Source organism: Lates calcarifer, linkage group LG5 (genome assembly GCF_001640805.2).
Source record: "Lates calcarifer isolate ASB-BC8 linkage group LG5, TLL_Latcal_v3, whole genome shotgun sequence".
Classification (NCBI taxonomy): Eukaryota; Metazoa; Chordata; class Actinopteri; family Centropomidae; genus Lates; species Lates calcarifer.
Genome location: NC_066837.1, coordinates 23,158,441 through 23,173,043, shown reverse-complemented (window position 1 = coordinate 23,173,043; position 14,603 = coordinate 23,158,441). Strand labels below are relative to the sequence as shown.

The window sequence follows — 14,603 nt, the reverse complement described above, 5'->3', positions numbered from 1 at the left end:
AGTAAGTGCTTAGTCACAAAAAAGTCCAGTCTCCTTTAATGAACATTCAATTAAACAGTTTATTTCTCCTCTCCTCTAACCATGTGACCTGTTGGTTACAGAGGCTGAACTAGTAGCTCCAGCGTTTTGTTCACTTTCTTTACGAGACAACTTAACAGGATCGTTTTTCACCACTGGATCCCTATCTGCATCCCGTCCACAGTCCCCTTGGCACATGGCCCAGCTGTCTCCCATGGCGTTGCGCCCAGTCAGCCTTCACTCAGCACATATCACCCTGACTATGACGTTATGGCAACGATAAAAAAAACACCACCTCCTGTTCATGAATGGAAACCTGCTGTTGAGCTTTTGGTGTGAAGGTGAAACACCTACACTGAGGTGCCCTTCATAGGCACTCACAGAGGTGTGTTTGGACGGGAGGACAGCATAATTCATGCGTATCTAAATAGCAACAAAATGTCATGCTAGATGATGATAAATGTGTGTCTGTAAGGACAGTCTGCAGGCCAAAAACATCTAATCAAGTTAACCCTAGGCTGATTTGGATTGAAAAATGGACATTTTGGGGATGCCATGGTTACATATAACAGTTATTTCAACAGCATTTCAGTGAGTATAGTCAACTGTAGGATACCGTCATTGAAATGCATCTGAAACAATCAAATCCCTGCTTCTGAAATCTAATTAAACACTTAATCACTATTAAAACAGGCCCCAAGGTTCTTTCATCTCTATATTTTTGTCACATACACACACTGTGCATTCAAGGCTTTACCTGGTGCACATCTATTGTTTTATGATGATTTTGATTGTGTGATGTGTGAATGTGTAAAGTCTGAGTATAGTGCCTTGCAATGTGGCTTTTAAAGATGAGGATTATTAATAATTGGTCCCTTGTGTTAGAGGGCTGTGCTGTATGTTATCAGATAATGATGTCCCGTACAGAGAGTCAGGAGGGAGTCAATTGAACTGTAGCAACCTCTGAACTGCTCTGCAGACAGCATTGCAAGAGAGACTCTGCAGCTGTTCAACGTAAGGGGAAAAGAAAACGGACTGGTAGGCATTTCACACATTAATATTCACTGTTGCATAATTGCGGTAACTGTGCAGTAGGCAAATTGTTTATGTCAACAGTTTCCTGGCATGACCACCACTCACCATTAGCTGAGGATCTTGTTCAAGTGGTTGCTCAGCTAAAAACTGACCTGTGGTTCTGTCTCACTGAAGGTCTGTGCAGGGTGGTCAGGGAAACAGTGAAAACATAGCCCTGCTTTTCACTTTGCTTCTGCTCCTGTTTGAAAGTGTGTTTGTTTTTGACCCATATGTACGGCTTTAGGAACATTCACCTCTCCTGGGAAGTGACTCAAACATTTCTGTCCCCTCTGTCTCTCTTTTTTTCCCCTCTCACAGACAGGGTGACGTGCAGAGGTCACCCGCCCCAGACAGACACAGCAGGTTTCACTGCTATGACTTTGTTATATCTCTCTGGTATCTCACACAGTTCTTCACAAGTGTTATGGTTTAAAAAAAACACACTGCAAGATATTGTATCAGACTGAGATTTTTTTTATTGTGTAATTAAAATACTAAATATCACGTAAGAGTACTAAGTCTACAGCCAGGGTAGTGGCTCTGGCAGCATGCTCACAATGGCAATGCTAACATGCTGATGTTTAGCAGGGATGATGTTTAGCAAAGTCACTAGAGTAGTTTAGCATGTTAACATAATAAAGCTTATATGATGATGTTTATCCTGTTCCCCACTCATTGCATGCTTCATTTGCAGGTATAAAGTATTAGACAATTTGCACCTGATGATGGTACTAAATGAAAAGTTAGAGGTTTTCCAAGGTCATCACTTTTTTTTATTAGCTTGCTTATAATAGGTCTTCCTAAGGGGAACATAAATTCACAAATCTCAAAACCTCTAGTGTGGCTAAAAATCGTGTCTTTAAACTTTTTTCAAATACAGTATAGGAGACAGCATCCTGTTTGTTCCATCTAAGGAGTCCTATTATTACTGTCAGACGTTACAGCCAAGTAAACTTAGAAAAAAAATCTTCCACCTTCCTTCTGTCCTTTTCTCATCTCTCTCTCATCCCCCATTAGGTCCTTATAAAACCCAATGCAGTGCTGGACTCATAAACAGAGCAGCAGCTTGCCTGCAGTCAGTAGCATATGTTGTTTTCTGCTATTAGGCGATACTATATTCATCTGTGAGGGAAAGGGACAGGATGAATAAAAGAGTGGAAGTATTGCAAGTATGAAAGTATTTGCGTTGTTTATTTTTCCCTATCGAGGGCCTTTAATGTACTCGTGTGCAAAAGGAGGAGGCAGTGCTTTGGAGTTATGCAGTAGAAGTGAAACCTGGATGAGTGCAATGGGAATCTGGTGCACTACTGAAAAGCACATTTATTATACTGATTTAAACACAGTGGGAATTAAAGCAGACAGTAGTGCTGACTTACATTTAAGTCACCAGTTGAGATTATTAATGGAAGCTATACTGTAAGGCTATTTTAAATTCTTTTGTCTGTTCTGAGCAGGACAGTATGCATATGTGTGTGTGCATGTGTGTGTACATATAGAGAGCAGACATGTCTGATCTAATGAGTGCAGAACAATTTGAGAGTTTTGCTGCTGCTGTCACACACAGTGGATCACCAATGGTATGTTTCAGCATCCCTCCCCTCTAAGCCAAGACAGACTGCTTTCTGCCAGATGAGTTTTGTTCACAAAGGAGATAAAAGAGGAAGATACAGAGGGAAAAGGAAGAGGAGGGAGGGAGCAAGGAGGAGAGGCGGGGGGGGGGTGGGGTTGGGGGGCTCCGAGCTACAGTTCTGTATTGGCCATTAGAACGAGAGGGGTTGGTCTTTCTCCATCTCTCCCACCGCCTTCACTGAGAAGCAGAGAGTGAGCAGCACACACACACAGCTCACACAGACACAGAGAGGACCATGTCAGGACACGGGAAGGACCAGGAGCTGAGGAGCACACACATCATACTGTCCAGTACAGCGAGGAACCATCGAGATGAAGACAGTGGCAGAGAGTGAAGACATCAGACATCAGGCTTGCTGGGTAGCGAGGGCTGGCTGAGAAAGACAGAGACATAGACAAGATAATAAAGATGTGTGACTGAGCTGCTGTTTCCCGCCTGTCAGAGAAGTTTGAAGGAGTGCTGCTCTCATGGCGGGACCAACCACACAGGAGCCTGTGAAGGTGACGTTTAGAACCACACTTCAATATATTACGCTCTCATTTTGTCTGTTGGTGGAATTTTAGTGCCCTGTTTACCTTAGACTTTTATTGCTGGCTTCCATGATTTTATTATTTTCACTAATCGATTTGGATGAAGCCTTAAATCATTTCAGTGAATGTCTTAATACTGTGCTCCTCAATTATCCAGTGAAAACTCAGATGTGGACAATAAAATCCGTTAGGGCCTCAGCTCAAAATTATACTCATTAACCATTCATTTATCAATTAACTATCTATAAAATGTCCAAAATAGCAACAAAAAAGACTGTCCCACTTTCCCAGATTCCAATGGGATATCTTCAAACTGCTTATTTTGTCCAAACACCAGTTCAGTGCATTTGCGGTGCATTTTTGCTTAATAAATGACTTAGACAGTTAGATTTTCCATTAATACTTTTCCAATCAGTGAAAAAATGTCACAATTTTCCAGAACGCAAGGGGACATCTTCAGATTTCTTGTTTTATTCAAACAACAGTAACCATCAGATATTCAATGCCTTTTTATATAAAACGGGTAAAAAGAACATTTAACATTTGAGATGCTTAAACCAGCTGGCACTTATAATTTTTGCTTGATAAATGACTTTGATGATAAATCTGGACCTTTTAGTTGCTAAAATTGTGAAAAAAAGACAATGACAGCCAATTTCCCAGAGCCGAAGGAGGTACATTTAGATTGCTTCTTTTTGTCCAATCACCAGAACAATGTCTGACAAAACTTAAAATGACATAAAACAGAAAAGAAGAAACCAGCTTATGTTTGGCTTGATAAATAATGATTCTCTGTTGCCGATTAATTGTCTTTCCACCAACTAATCAATCGTTTCAGCTACAGTTTCAGTGTAAAAGGTATTTTTATGTGTGTACCAAGATGTGTTATTGTGGTTTTGAAGTGAAAGAAATATTGTATCTTATTGCATCAGTGGTTTTTGTGCTGTAAGTCGACTGACCCATCTCACTCTGTCAATCTTGTTGAGGCTTTATTTCCTCATGGCCATGTACACATCCACAAGTCAAGCATGGTCCTTGACTCTGCTAAATGTAATGAAGAGTTCACTGGTCTCAGTGGACAGCAGAGGCATGTAAGGCCAGCACCAGTCTTTCAGCCTCATTGCCTGAGACAGACAGTGTAGAGAACGTGTCAACAAACATCCTCCAACCCCCAGTTTCTGTATGGCATAGTGCTGATTATGTTTCTTTCTTTTGCTTAATGGTGAAAATGTTTTAAAAGTTGTAGCTGGGAGTGATCTCTCTGAGAAAAACTACTGCTTACCCATACCAAACTCACTAGCAGGATGCAATTCATTTGACTGATCGACTACAACAAAGGAGAATATGTAATGTGATGTTGACAGCTCACAAAACGGACAAAGCCAAACAGGGCAGGGAATGAGATGGTGAAAATCTGTAGTCGTAAGCAAAACAGAAATGCCTAACTGCACTTTTAAAACAGTGAAAATAAAGTCTCCTCAGGCTGGATTAGGGCTGCTGCATCATAACCTCTCACCATACTAACTGTCACTCTACACTTATTACTACCAGTATATACCATATACAGCACACGTATACATGCACACAAATATAGCCTTTAATATTGCTTGTCGTATGTGCACCACTGAGTGTATCCGTTCTGGCACAGAGGTCATAAAATACCTCTCAGCTGGGATTTGCTTGAACAATAAGGCAGGCGGTATACAGAAAAGCATAAACCAGAGCTTTCCAATATTCCATATATTTCGGCTTTAGTGTGTATCAGTTTGTATCAGCCCGAGAGCGATCCACTTCACTTGTCCTCTGCTCTGTTGCATAAAGAGGGATTTGTGAATGTGGGGAATTTTGGCTCCAGAGCATTGGATTTCTCAGGAGCCCGGTTGTCAGAATCAAAGGTTTCCAATGTCTAAAGACATACAGCTCTTATTGTATTGATCATGAATCCTATCCTCTGATCAATTATATTGACTGGGGACATTAGCATGTCAGGGCTGATCATTTCCATTTGTACACCACCCAAATTTAAATGCCATGTCACTGCAAGTTGTTAACCTGCTGTATAACTACAGGAATTAGCCATCACTCACAACATTGTTATAATCTTATATCTTCCAGACCCAGCAGAAGTGCATTGCCATCTTTGCCCTTCTCTGCTGCTTTGCTGTGCTGGTGGCGCTGATCTTCTCATCGGTGGACATTTGGGGGGATAATGAGGATGGAATCACAGAGGAGAACTGCAGCAGAAACTGTCGGTAAGATGCTCTGAGAGTGACATAATATCTTAACAAGGCAAGAAAAAAATAGGGTTTGCACTCATGTACAGTCTTCAAGTCAGAGTTGTTTGGGAACGACTTATTAGTGATTTATAAATTATCAGGTCATTCCTGATTCATTCCTCACTGATTCCTTGATCATTTTGTGTACCTCATTAACTGTAGAGTATAGTACCATATTTCTACACACTCCTATGACATTGTCAGTCATAATGGACAGTTTTTTTTTTTTTTTTAAAAAATGATCCAAGCTGATGAAGCAGAACCAGAGATGTTGTCTTTCTTTATTCCATTCCTTGTCAAAACCTGGTCCCTACATTACTCACAGTGCAACTTAAAAATTAACAGTCTGGTCAGAGATTCACGTGTTATGCTAGCAGTGGCTAATATAGCCTCGAGTCACTACCTTCAAGCAGAGGAGCAGGCTACAGATATTTAGTGAGCGTACTTCTTTCTAGCTCCACACCCCCAAATTAATATTATTTTGTGGTCTCAACCAACACTCTGATAAACCCGCCTTAAGTGACATCACATCAATTTTGCACAGCTTTAATTGTAGGTATAATTGTATTAAGGCTCCATGCACTCTACTCCTTTCAGCATCGTACTTGTGGAGAATATTCCAGACGACCTCTCTCTCCCCGTGGATGGCAGACCCCACCTTCCTCTTTCTGTTGGCTTTCACACACTGTTGGACCAGGCGAAGCACTCAGTTGAGGTGGTGTCACCTGTCTGGGACTTAACCTCTTGGGACCAGGAAACAATGCCAAGCACTGCCAAACAGGTACAAAGTCATGGCAGACAGTCTGAATATATCTCCCTACATTCCTGCAGTACTCAAACAGACTGCATTTCTCAGGTGTCCTGTGAGAGAAAATGCAATTATTTTCAAGTAAATCTGTATGTAGTCTCTTAATGAGGTTGGTCCTGCTGAGATATAAGTATTGCCCTTTTAAGAGACATCTGGAGACACTGCTCAAATGCTCAACTACAGTAGTACAGAACATCACTCTCTTCCTCAGGGTCAGCTTTTGTTCCAGAGACTGCTCAGCCTGAAATCTCATGGGGTTAAATTGAAGATTGCCAGCGGTCTGACAAACTCTGCTGAACTGAAGACCTTGGCAGCACACAGTGAGTGGCTGTCACATTTTTATTTTATAAAGCAGTTTGTCATGCCACTGTAGCAGACCAGATCTCCTAACATCATCCACCTGACAACCTTTCTTGAACACAAACCTTTTTTAAAAAAAGATTTTCCTGTATTCTATGACAATTTTAGTACATCTTTTAGTATGCTCATAGGCCAGCAGCACAATATTGTGCACATTGCATACAGCATCTCTGATTTGTCTTAAGGAAAACAGATGTGGACTCATTTACAGCATGAAGCCTCACTCAGCAGCTTCAGAACACACGTCATACAACCTTCATGTGTGCCAACCTACACAATCAAGGTCATAAAAACATGAATGTGCAAATGCACCTGACTAGTTTTCAGTCAAAGACTTTGCCTTGCAGGCTGCCCAGCCTCTTTGCCCACTTATCAGTGAGACAGTCCAAGGCTGATTGGCGGGTTTTCATGATTCTTTCCTCTTTCTTATCCTTTATAACTTTCATGGTCTAACCACTCTCTGTTTCTCACGCCATCTAGATGCAGAGGTTCATTATATTAATATGACAGCTTTAACCAGAGGACGACTCCATTCCTCATTCATGATAGTGGATCGGAAGCACATTTACATCGGGAGTGCTGATATGGACTGGAGGTCGCTCTCCAAGGTAACAACAAGAACTGACAACATGAGTGTGCAGTGTAAAATCAAGCCTGTGGATAAATGAGCCTCTGCAGTCTGCTGTGGTCAGGTCTTTGCAGTTCATTTCCAAGCTCAAAATGGCTAGAGTATCTTTTGGTCTCTCAGAAATAAAGGCTGGGCGTACACACGTTGTTAAATGAAAACCTTTACCCCCTGCTGGGACTTCAAACATAACACAGAGTCTAGATTAGTTCCACTGTACACTTGTACATTTTTATGCTGTAATGCCAGCTACTCTCAATGGGCATCAGAGATGATTTAAGATTGCCGTCTAAGGCGGGTCAGAAAGACTAGCAGCATTTCACTTTGCATTAAGTATGTAATTCACAATGGAGGAGGAAGTGGGGAGCATTAGCATACTGTAACTTGAAGTGATTACCTGGCACTTTTCATGCTTCAACGCTGGCTGGAGGTAGAGCTACTGTTGAGAGTAATTAACTAAAGAGCCAGAGTGAAGGAAGGAATGGACACATACATGAATGTGTGTGGTGTTGGCACACACAGAGCAAATGACAGGCAGGCAGGAGAGAGACAAAAAAGAAGCAAGGCAGAAATTGTCACGAATCCACCCTACATGGTAATACAGTAGACTGAAACCTAGAATAAACAGATTTTTTGTTGTATAGTAAATGACCAGACTAGAGTATATTTAGAATGATTGTCTCTTTCTCACATTTTGCTGTTTTTAGCCATGCTAGCAGCTCTGTTGGATGGCAATCTGTCCGCTGCTTCGGTCCAAACTGAAATATCTCAACAACTACTGGATGAATTGCTATGAAGTTAATACATACGTCCATACTGCCCAGAGGATAAGGCCTATTGCTTTGCTTGATCCCCTCACTTTTCATTCAGCACAAAATCTCAATTTGTCTAAAACTTTGGTTAGGGGTTAGTTTATTGCTGTACTAACATGCTAAAACACTGAGCACAGAGCTACTAGCATTGCATTAAATCATCAAATTCCCCCAGTATGTTTCTGTTCTTATAGTGAAATCAGCTAATTTAAGACTTCTGTTAAACTCTTTTCTAAACAAACCTGCACTCAGGGCTGCAAGTTTTCTGCTGCATCACCTCTTCCTGTGTGCTCCTTTCTGACCCCCCACAGAGAAAAGAACTGGGGGTGGTGGTGTATAACTGCAGCTGTCTGGCTCTGGACCTCCATCGTGTTTTTTCCTTTTACTGGCAGCTCCATGAGAGGGACTACATCCCCTCCATCTGGTCAAGGAGAGTTACAGCCCTCTATGGGAGGCATGACACCCTGGAGCTGCAACTCAACACTACCGATGCAGCTGCTTATGTGTCTGTAAGGAACAATGTTACAGAGTTTACTGCATGCTAACACATAATACCAAGTCTATCCAAAATGCCAAAAAAAAAAAGCAGAAAACTAGAGGTTATATATCTGCAGTAACTTCTGCGACTGGTTTATGTTCCTCTTAAGGCACCAGTTTCCTGCTTCTGGACTAGATGGTGAACATCTATATAAAAGTTTCATTACCAACTAATAAAAGACACACAGCGGGTGATTAATCATGTTAATATCATCGCTGAGGAGCATCTTGAGTCTGAATATCTCAGTACCTCAGCCTAATTTGACTGTAATGAATCTTGCTACCCTCTAAGCGACATGATGCTTACCAGTTGCATTTAGGGCATTTATCATTCTATAGGAACTAATGAGGCCATGCTGTCACTGGCTGCTGGCAACTCTAACCTGCTCTTGTGCCTCACTTCTTTTAGTAATGAGACAGGGCTGTGGAAATGCGCCTTGTTTTTTTTCTTGCCCTTTGTCGAAATGTTGTGCTGGACGTTTTCAGACATTTTGTAAAATTATACACTGCCTCCAGTATGCTGTCACTTTCAGTGTAACATTTTTCGGTGGGAAGTAAATGAACAGATACCGTTGTAAACGCTTCTTTATTGAATTGAAGCACACTGAATGTTAAAAGCCATCTAAATCATATTTTTTCCTCTGCCTAAAGTTTTTGCTTTTTCGTTTTTCTGATCTTTGTGTAATTTTGGGTGCAAACGTCTCTGCGTGATGTATCCTATCTGCAGACCTCTCCTGATCTCTTCTGCCCGAAAGATCGCACCAGAGATATAGATGCTATTTATCAAGTTATCCAGAGTGCAAAGGCATTTATCTTCATATCTGTGACGGACTACCTCCCTCTGGTGACCAGAAGTTTCAGAGGAACTTCCATCACAAGGTACAGTGTCTGACATAAAACACTGTATGTATAGGAGCTTTGACATTCTGTGGCAGTATATATCAGATCACTTCATGTTCATACGTGTGCATGTCCCAGAGGGGAACAAAATCTGTTAAAACCTGCATTTTTGGTGGTCTGTGGAAGACAAACTGTCATCTTTCCATATTCCAGTAACTTGAGTTTAGGATCAATGCTTTTAGATTGTCAAGAACTGTCCATTAATGATGCTTACATCAAAAGGTATTGGTCACCTATTGATGAAGTGATCAGGGAGGCTGTGGTGCTGAGAGGAGTCAGAGTTCGCCTGCTGATAAGCTTCTGGAAGAAGACTCACCCCCTAACCTTTAACTTTGTCAGCTCCCTAAAGTCACTCTGCATGCAGCTGCACAACTGTTCACTTGAGGTGGTACGTGGATTTATTTTATTTTTTTAAGTTCTAGTTTTGTATTTGCAGTGAATTTCTGGACATAATTTCTTGATTCATGATAAAAATGTTAAACTGAGTGGGTGTGACATTTTTACGTTCTGATTCTGTTCAATTCCATTTTTTGCAGAGGTTTTTTAGTCAGAGAGAGCAAAAGGATGACATTCAACATGGACTCAACCACAACAAGTACATGGTGACCGACAGCGCAGTCTACATTGGTAAGCACTGTATTGAAACCAGTTTAGTTTAAATTCACACACATTCATACAGATTTTCATTGTGTCATTTTCATTGTCTCTTGATTATATTGTGAATGCTTTTTCTTCCACAACATTAGAGAGTACTTTTCTTAAATGAATAGTTTGACTTTTGGGGACATACACTCTCTCACTCTCTTTGGGAAATTAGAAGATTGATACCATTGGTACATTTTTGCTATTACTACATATCCAACGTTAAAATTAACAACTGTTAATTTACCAGTCTGGAAGAAATGTTGCAAGTTCAGCATCAAACTGCATTCCTGTAAATTTCCCCATTGTGGGACTAATAAAGAATTATCTTATCTTATCTTTACTCACCAGGAAATGTTTTGCAGTGGTTGAAAGCAGTGTACTCACTGTAGCGTCCAATCTGCACTAAAGAAGTATAGCCCTGCTCAGAAGGTGCAATGAAGGCTGAAGCTCTTGGCAACCGTCCATCACCACCAGCAGAGAAAACATAAAAATAGTCCCTTTAATTATGAGGCTACAGCGAGGAGACAGTTAGCTTAGCTTAACGCGAGTACTGTAACAGGGAAACAATTTGACTAGCTTTGTCCAAAGGAGAAACAAAGCCCTAAAAGCTCACTACTACACTCACTATGTTATAAAGTGTTTATTTTATCTGAACTTTTACTTTTTCTTCTTTTTACCCTTGGGCAGAACCAGGCTAAGCTAACTTAAAGTAACACTCTCCTTGCTGTAGTGTCATTTTTAACATACATTTATAAAGTGGTAGTAATCTTCTCATCTAACTCTCTGAGAAAAAGCATTGAAGCCTATGTTCACAAGTGTCAGACTATTGCCATGGTTCAAATGGGTCCTTGATTGTGAATTTGACAAAAGAGTCAAGGCCTTGAAGAATTTTGAAAATAGACATAAATAGACATGTCATTGAAAGTGCTTGAATTCATATGTCCCTTCAAAATAGTTTACTTAATATTCTTTTTACGTAACATTAGTAACTAGACTGTGAGCTGCTGTCTGCAGACCATAGCCTGCAACTGTAACACAGCACAGTTGAGAACAGCGTCCGCACGTTCAAGTCTCTCTCTCTTTTTAATTGTTGTCTGTAAGCTTCTGTACAGCCTGCTAGTTCTCATTATAATAATTTTTAGTGTCGTAACAGTAATTAACCTCGATCAGTGTCTCAAACTATGCATGTTGGGGCCTTGACTTTGAGGGAATTGTGCCTGGAAAGTCCTTGAAGGAACATGTATTGTATTAATTAAAAAGCAACACCAAACTGCATATACATCTACACATGCACATCAAGAGGAAAAGCACAGGAGTGGAACTCAGTCATTTTCTTCTGGAGATAAAACCTGTTAGACACTATATTTAAGGTTTGCTTTTTATCCACAGGGAACCATGACTGGGTCGGCAGTGACTTTGCCATTAACGCAGGAGTCGGGCTGGTGCTCCAGATGAAAAACAGTTTTACAGACAGCAGAGCGACAATCGTGGAGTACGTCAAGGCTGCTTTTGAAAGAGACTGGAGGTCACGTTACGCTAAGAGCCTACAAGGAAGCAAAGATCAACAGGGCAAATACAGGCACCTGCAACAAGCCAAAATTCATAAGGAAACCAAGGATGAAGACGAGTGGAACAGCCCTTTATCTTTATAAGCACAGAATGTCTTTTAAAGTCCTAAAGCCTCATAAGCCTCAATACTAGAACTAGATTTTACAAACATATACACAATATCAGAATGTAGACCTACACTAATCGAATTTTGGGATATTAACTTCATAGATTCAGTTACAATCAACAAAGGAAATAATGCTTTGAGTCAGTAACAGCTCCAAGTTACAGTAATAATATCTAAATACTTAATACTTAATTGTTGACTGTTATATAAGCATGTACTGTTGCATGACTATCGACAGCAATATGCAAATACAAACTATATACTAGGACAAGCAATAGGATGATTATAAAATCAACATACTTTATATGTGATCCCATCAAACTCTCCAAAACAAATCACAAGTATTTAATGATGACACCATGATTTTGTTACAGTTTTAATTTATATTTTATAAACTTTTTAATGCTTTTGGATAGCATAGCATTTAGCATTAGCATTTTTGATGTTAAAGTATATTGCCTGCACTTGTAATAACTGACTTGAATGACATGCACACAGGGTTATGCAGTAGCTTTACAGATACAACAGCTGTTTATCATCTCATTGGAAGTTTTCATCTGTCTTTATAAAATGTACCTTTTTGCCTAGATGTTGTTGTGTTTATTTGATTATCACTACACTGGGAAGCACAGAGTGGCCAACAGATGGATTCCAACAAAACAAGGTCAAGTGCTGATCAACAGATAACAGTAAGAGTTTCATGGCGCATGTGTTTTGCCTTCTTCTGTAATTTCTGCTCTACAGAATATAATTAGCGTTGACTAATGCAGTGCTGCTCTGATTTTCCTTTTATCTGAGCCACTAACAAGCTGTAGCTTAGCTGCTCAGTGCTCCTTTGTGTGGTGATTCAAATAGAGATGAAAATGAAAGAGGTTTAGATTTGAAACATAAGGCAGCCACTTGAATCACAGTCTGCTGCAGTTGTGGGATTTAAACGAAGGGCTTCACAATTTCAGTGCAGTTAGAAGAAAATATATATCCATTTGTGTAGGCAGGTGTAAGTCATTATGTATGAGATCTTCTCAAATCACACCCACCACACTGTGAAAATGGCATTACTGCAAAAGTAGAATCACCTTGTGGTGAAACACAGAAATGCAGGTGTGTCCAAGAAATAACTCAAAATATGAACTATGAAGTTTGATTTGATCGCAGACAATGGCTGCATGAATGGAATTTGTCCACTGGGAGGCAGACAAACTTCAAAACAAGTTGACAAATACCTACCTACTCCAATCAACACATTAAAATGCAAAACTTGTATTCAGTTTTATTTTGACAAACAACAATATCAGTGATGGAAAAAAAACATTTTTTTCTCTCAAGTAAATGTTGAAAAAACTACTTGAAAAAATCTTACTTGCAAGATTTTATTTAAGTTAAGAATAAAGTATTGTGAATAAGACATACTTTAAGTACAAAAAGTAAATGTACTAGTTGGAAATAGTGCTCCTTTTCAAGTGTTATTGTATATATCACATGTGACGACCTCCCCAATTCTGCCTGCTTGCTTTGCTCTGCTCTGCTGCTTGTTTCGCAGATACTGGGAGTTGGGTGGTAGGTGGAGCTGGGAGGGTCGTCTGCTCACACCTGCCCATCTGGGTTGCGCTTTCAAAAAGGCATAAAGCACTGCTTTCGTAGGAGTCTCTGTCTCTCTCTCAGCTAGGCCTCTGGCATCATCCTCAACCCTCTTCCTTTGTTTGGTTTTGCTGCACCATCCAACATGCATCACACCGTATGTTCTCTCATCCATTCACTCCTTATGTGACTGATTACTCTCCTACTTACACTCACACTGTTTAGTTGATAGGGTTGTTAATTTGGGTTCAGTTAATTCACTTTTTGAGTGGTATAGCTGTGTGTGGCCTCCCTTTTTGTTGGCAGCCTTGAGCCAGGTGGTAAATCACATCATTGGGATATTTTGACGTATGAATCAAATTTGCACTAACACACGAGTTAGTGCAAATTTTATCCCCTTTCTACATAGTTTAATCTGTAACAGTGCATCAAAAAGTATAAAATAACATAAGATGGAAACGCTCAAATAAAACTGCACTGGAGCGCAGTAGTTGAGTAAATGTACTTAGTTACTTTCCACCACTGAGCAGGATAGACTAGCAGTTCCTCGTTTAATACATGACGTGATATATACACTATTTGGCTGTTGACTGAGGAGAAACATAGAATTATCAAAATTATTGTTATTTATTAGAAGTTTATCTTTTTCCTAAATAAATATATACATTTAAAATAACACGTGTTACACACTACATAGGTAATAATTTATCTGAGAATATATTAAACGTAATTATGTGTGTTCTTACAGTATAGTGTAATATAATAGTATCACAGGCGTTTTACCAGTCTTTAACACAGGGTGGTGCTGTATCACCATCACAAGCTGCCCTTGGCGTCAAGTTGATGATGAGTTTGAAGGTTTTGTTTAAGTCATTAGTTTACATCATAATGTTGTGAAAATTTGAAAAAAAAAAAAAAAAAGAGAGAGAGAAATTTTACTTAGTGAATGTTTGTGGTTGTCATTTCAAACAACTTAATTAGATTTTTTTTAAAAAACACTCAGAACTTTATTAAAAGTCGTCTTGCACGTGGTCGTTTATCGACAACAACAACAACAGTGTGTATGTGTGTGTGTGTGTGTGTGTGGTAGCAGCAGTGTTGGTTTTGTTGCTACTGCTGCTAATGGGCAGAGGTG

The 14,603-nt window shown here is 39.9% G+C and overlaps 1 protein-coding gene across 2 annotated transcripts; it reads left to right on the top strand.

Annotated features, from left to right (window-relative positions):
- Positions 1–2,894: 2,894 nt before the first annotated feature.
- pld5 (phospholipase D family, member 5) lies at positions 2,895–12,477 on the top strand. Of its 2 annotated transcripts, XM_018664592.1 has the most exons (10): positions 2,895–3,222; positions 5,368–5,504; positions 6,126–6,309; positions 6,548–6,656; positions 7,177–7,304; positions 8,445–8,642; positions 9,398–9,549; positions 9,793–9,958; positions 10,107–10,197; positions 11,605–12,477. In XM_018664592.1, the coding sequence occupies exons 1-10, from the start codon at positions 3,190–3,192 to the stop codon at positions 11,865–11,867; spliced, it is 1,461 nt and encodes a 486-aa protein (XP_018520108.1). In that variant the 5' UTR covers positions 2,895–3,189; the 3' UTR covers positions 11,868–12,477. The 2 variants fall into 2 exon arrangements, with proteins under 2 accessions (XP_018520108.1, XP_050926762.1); XM_051070805.1 differs by lacking the exon at positions 8,445–8,642.
- The last annotated feature ends 2,126 nt before the right edge of the window (positions 12,478–14,603 follow it).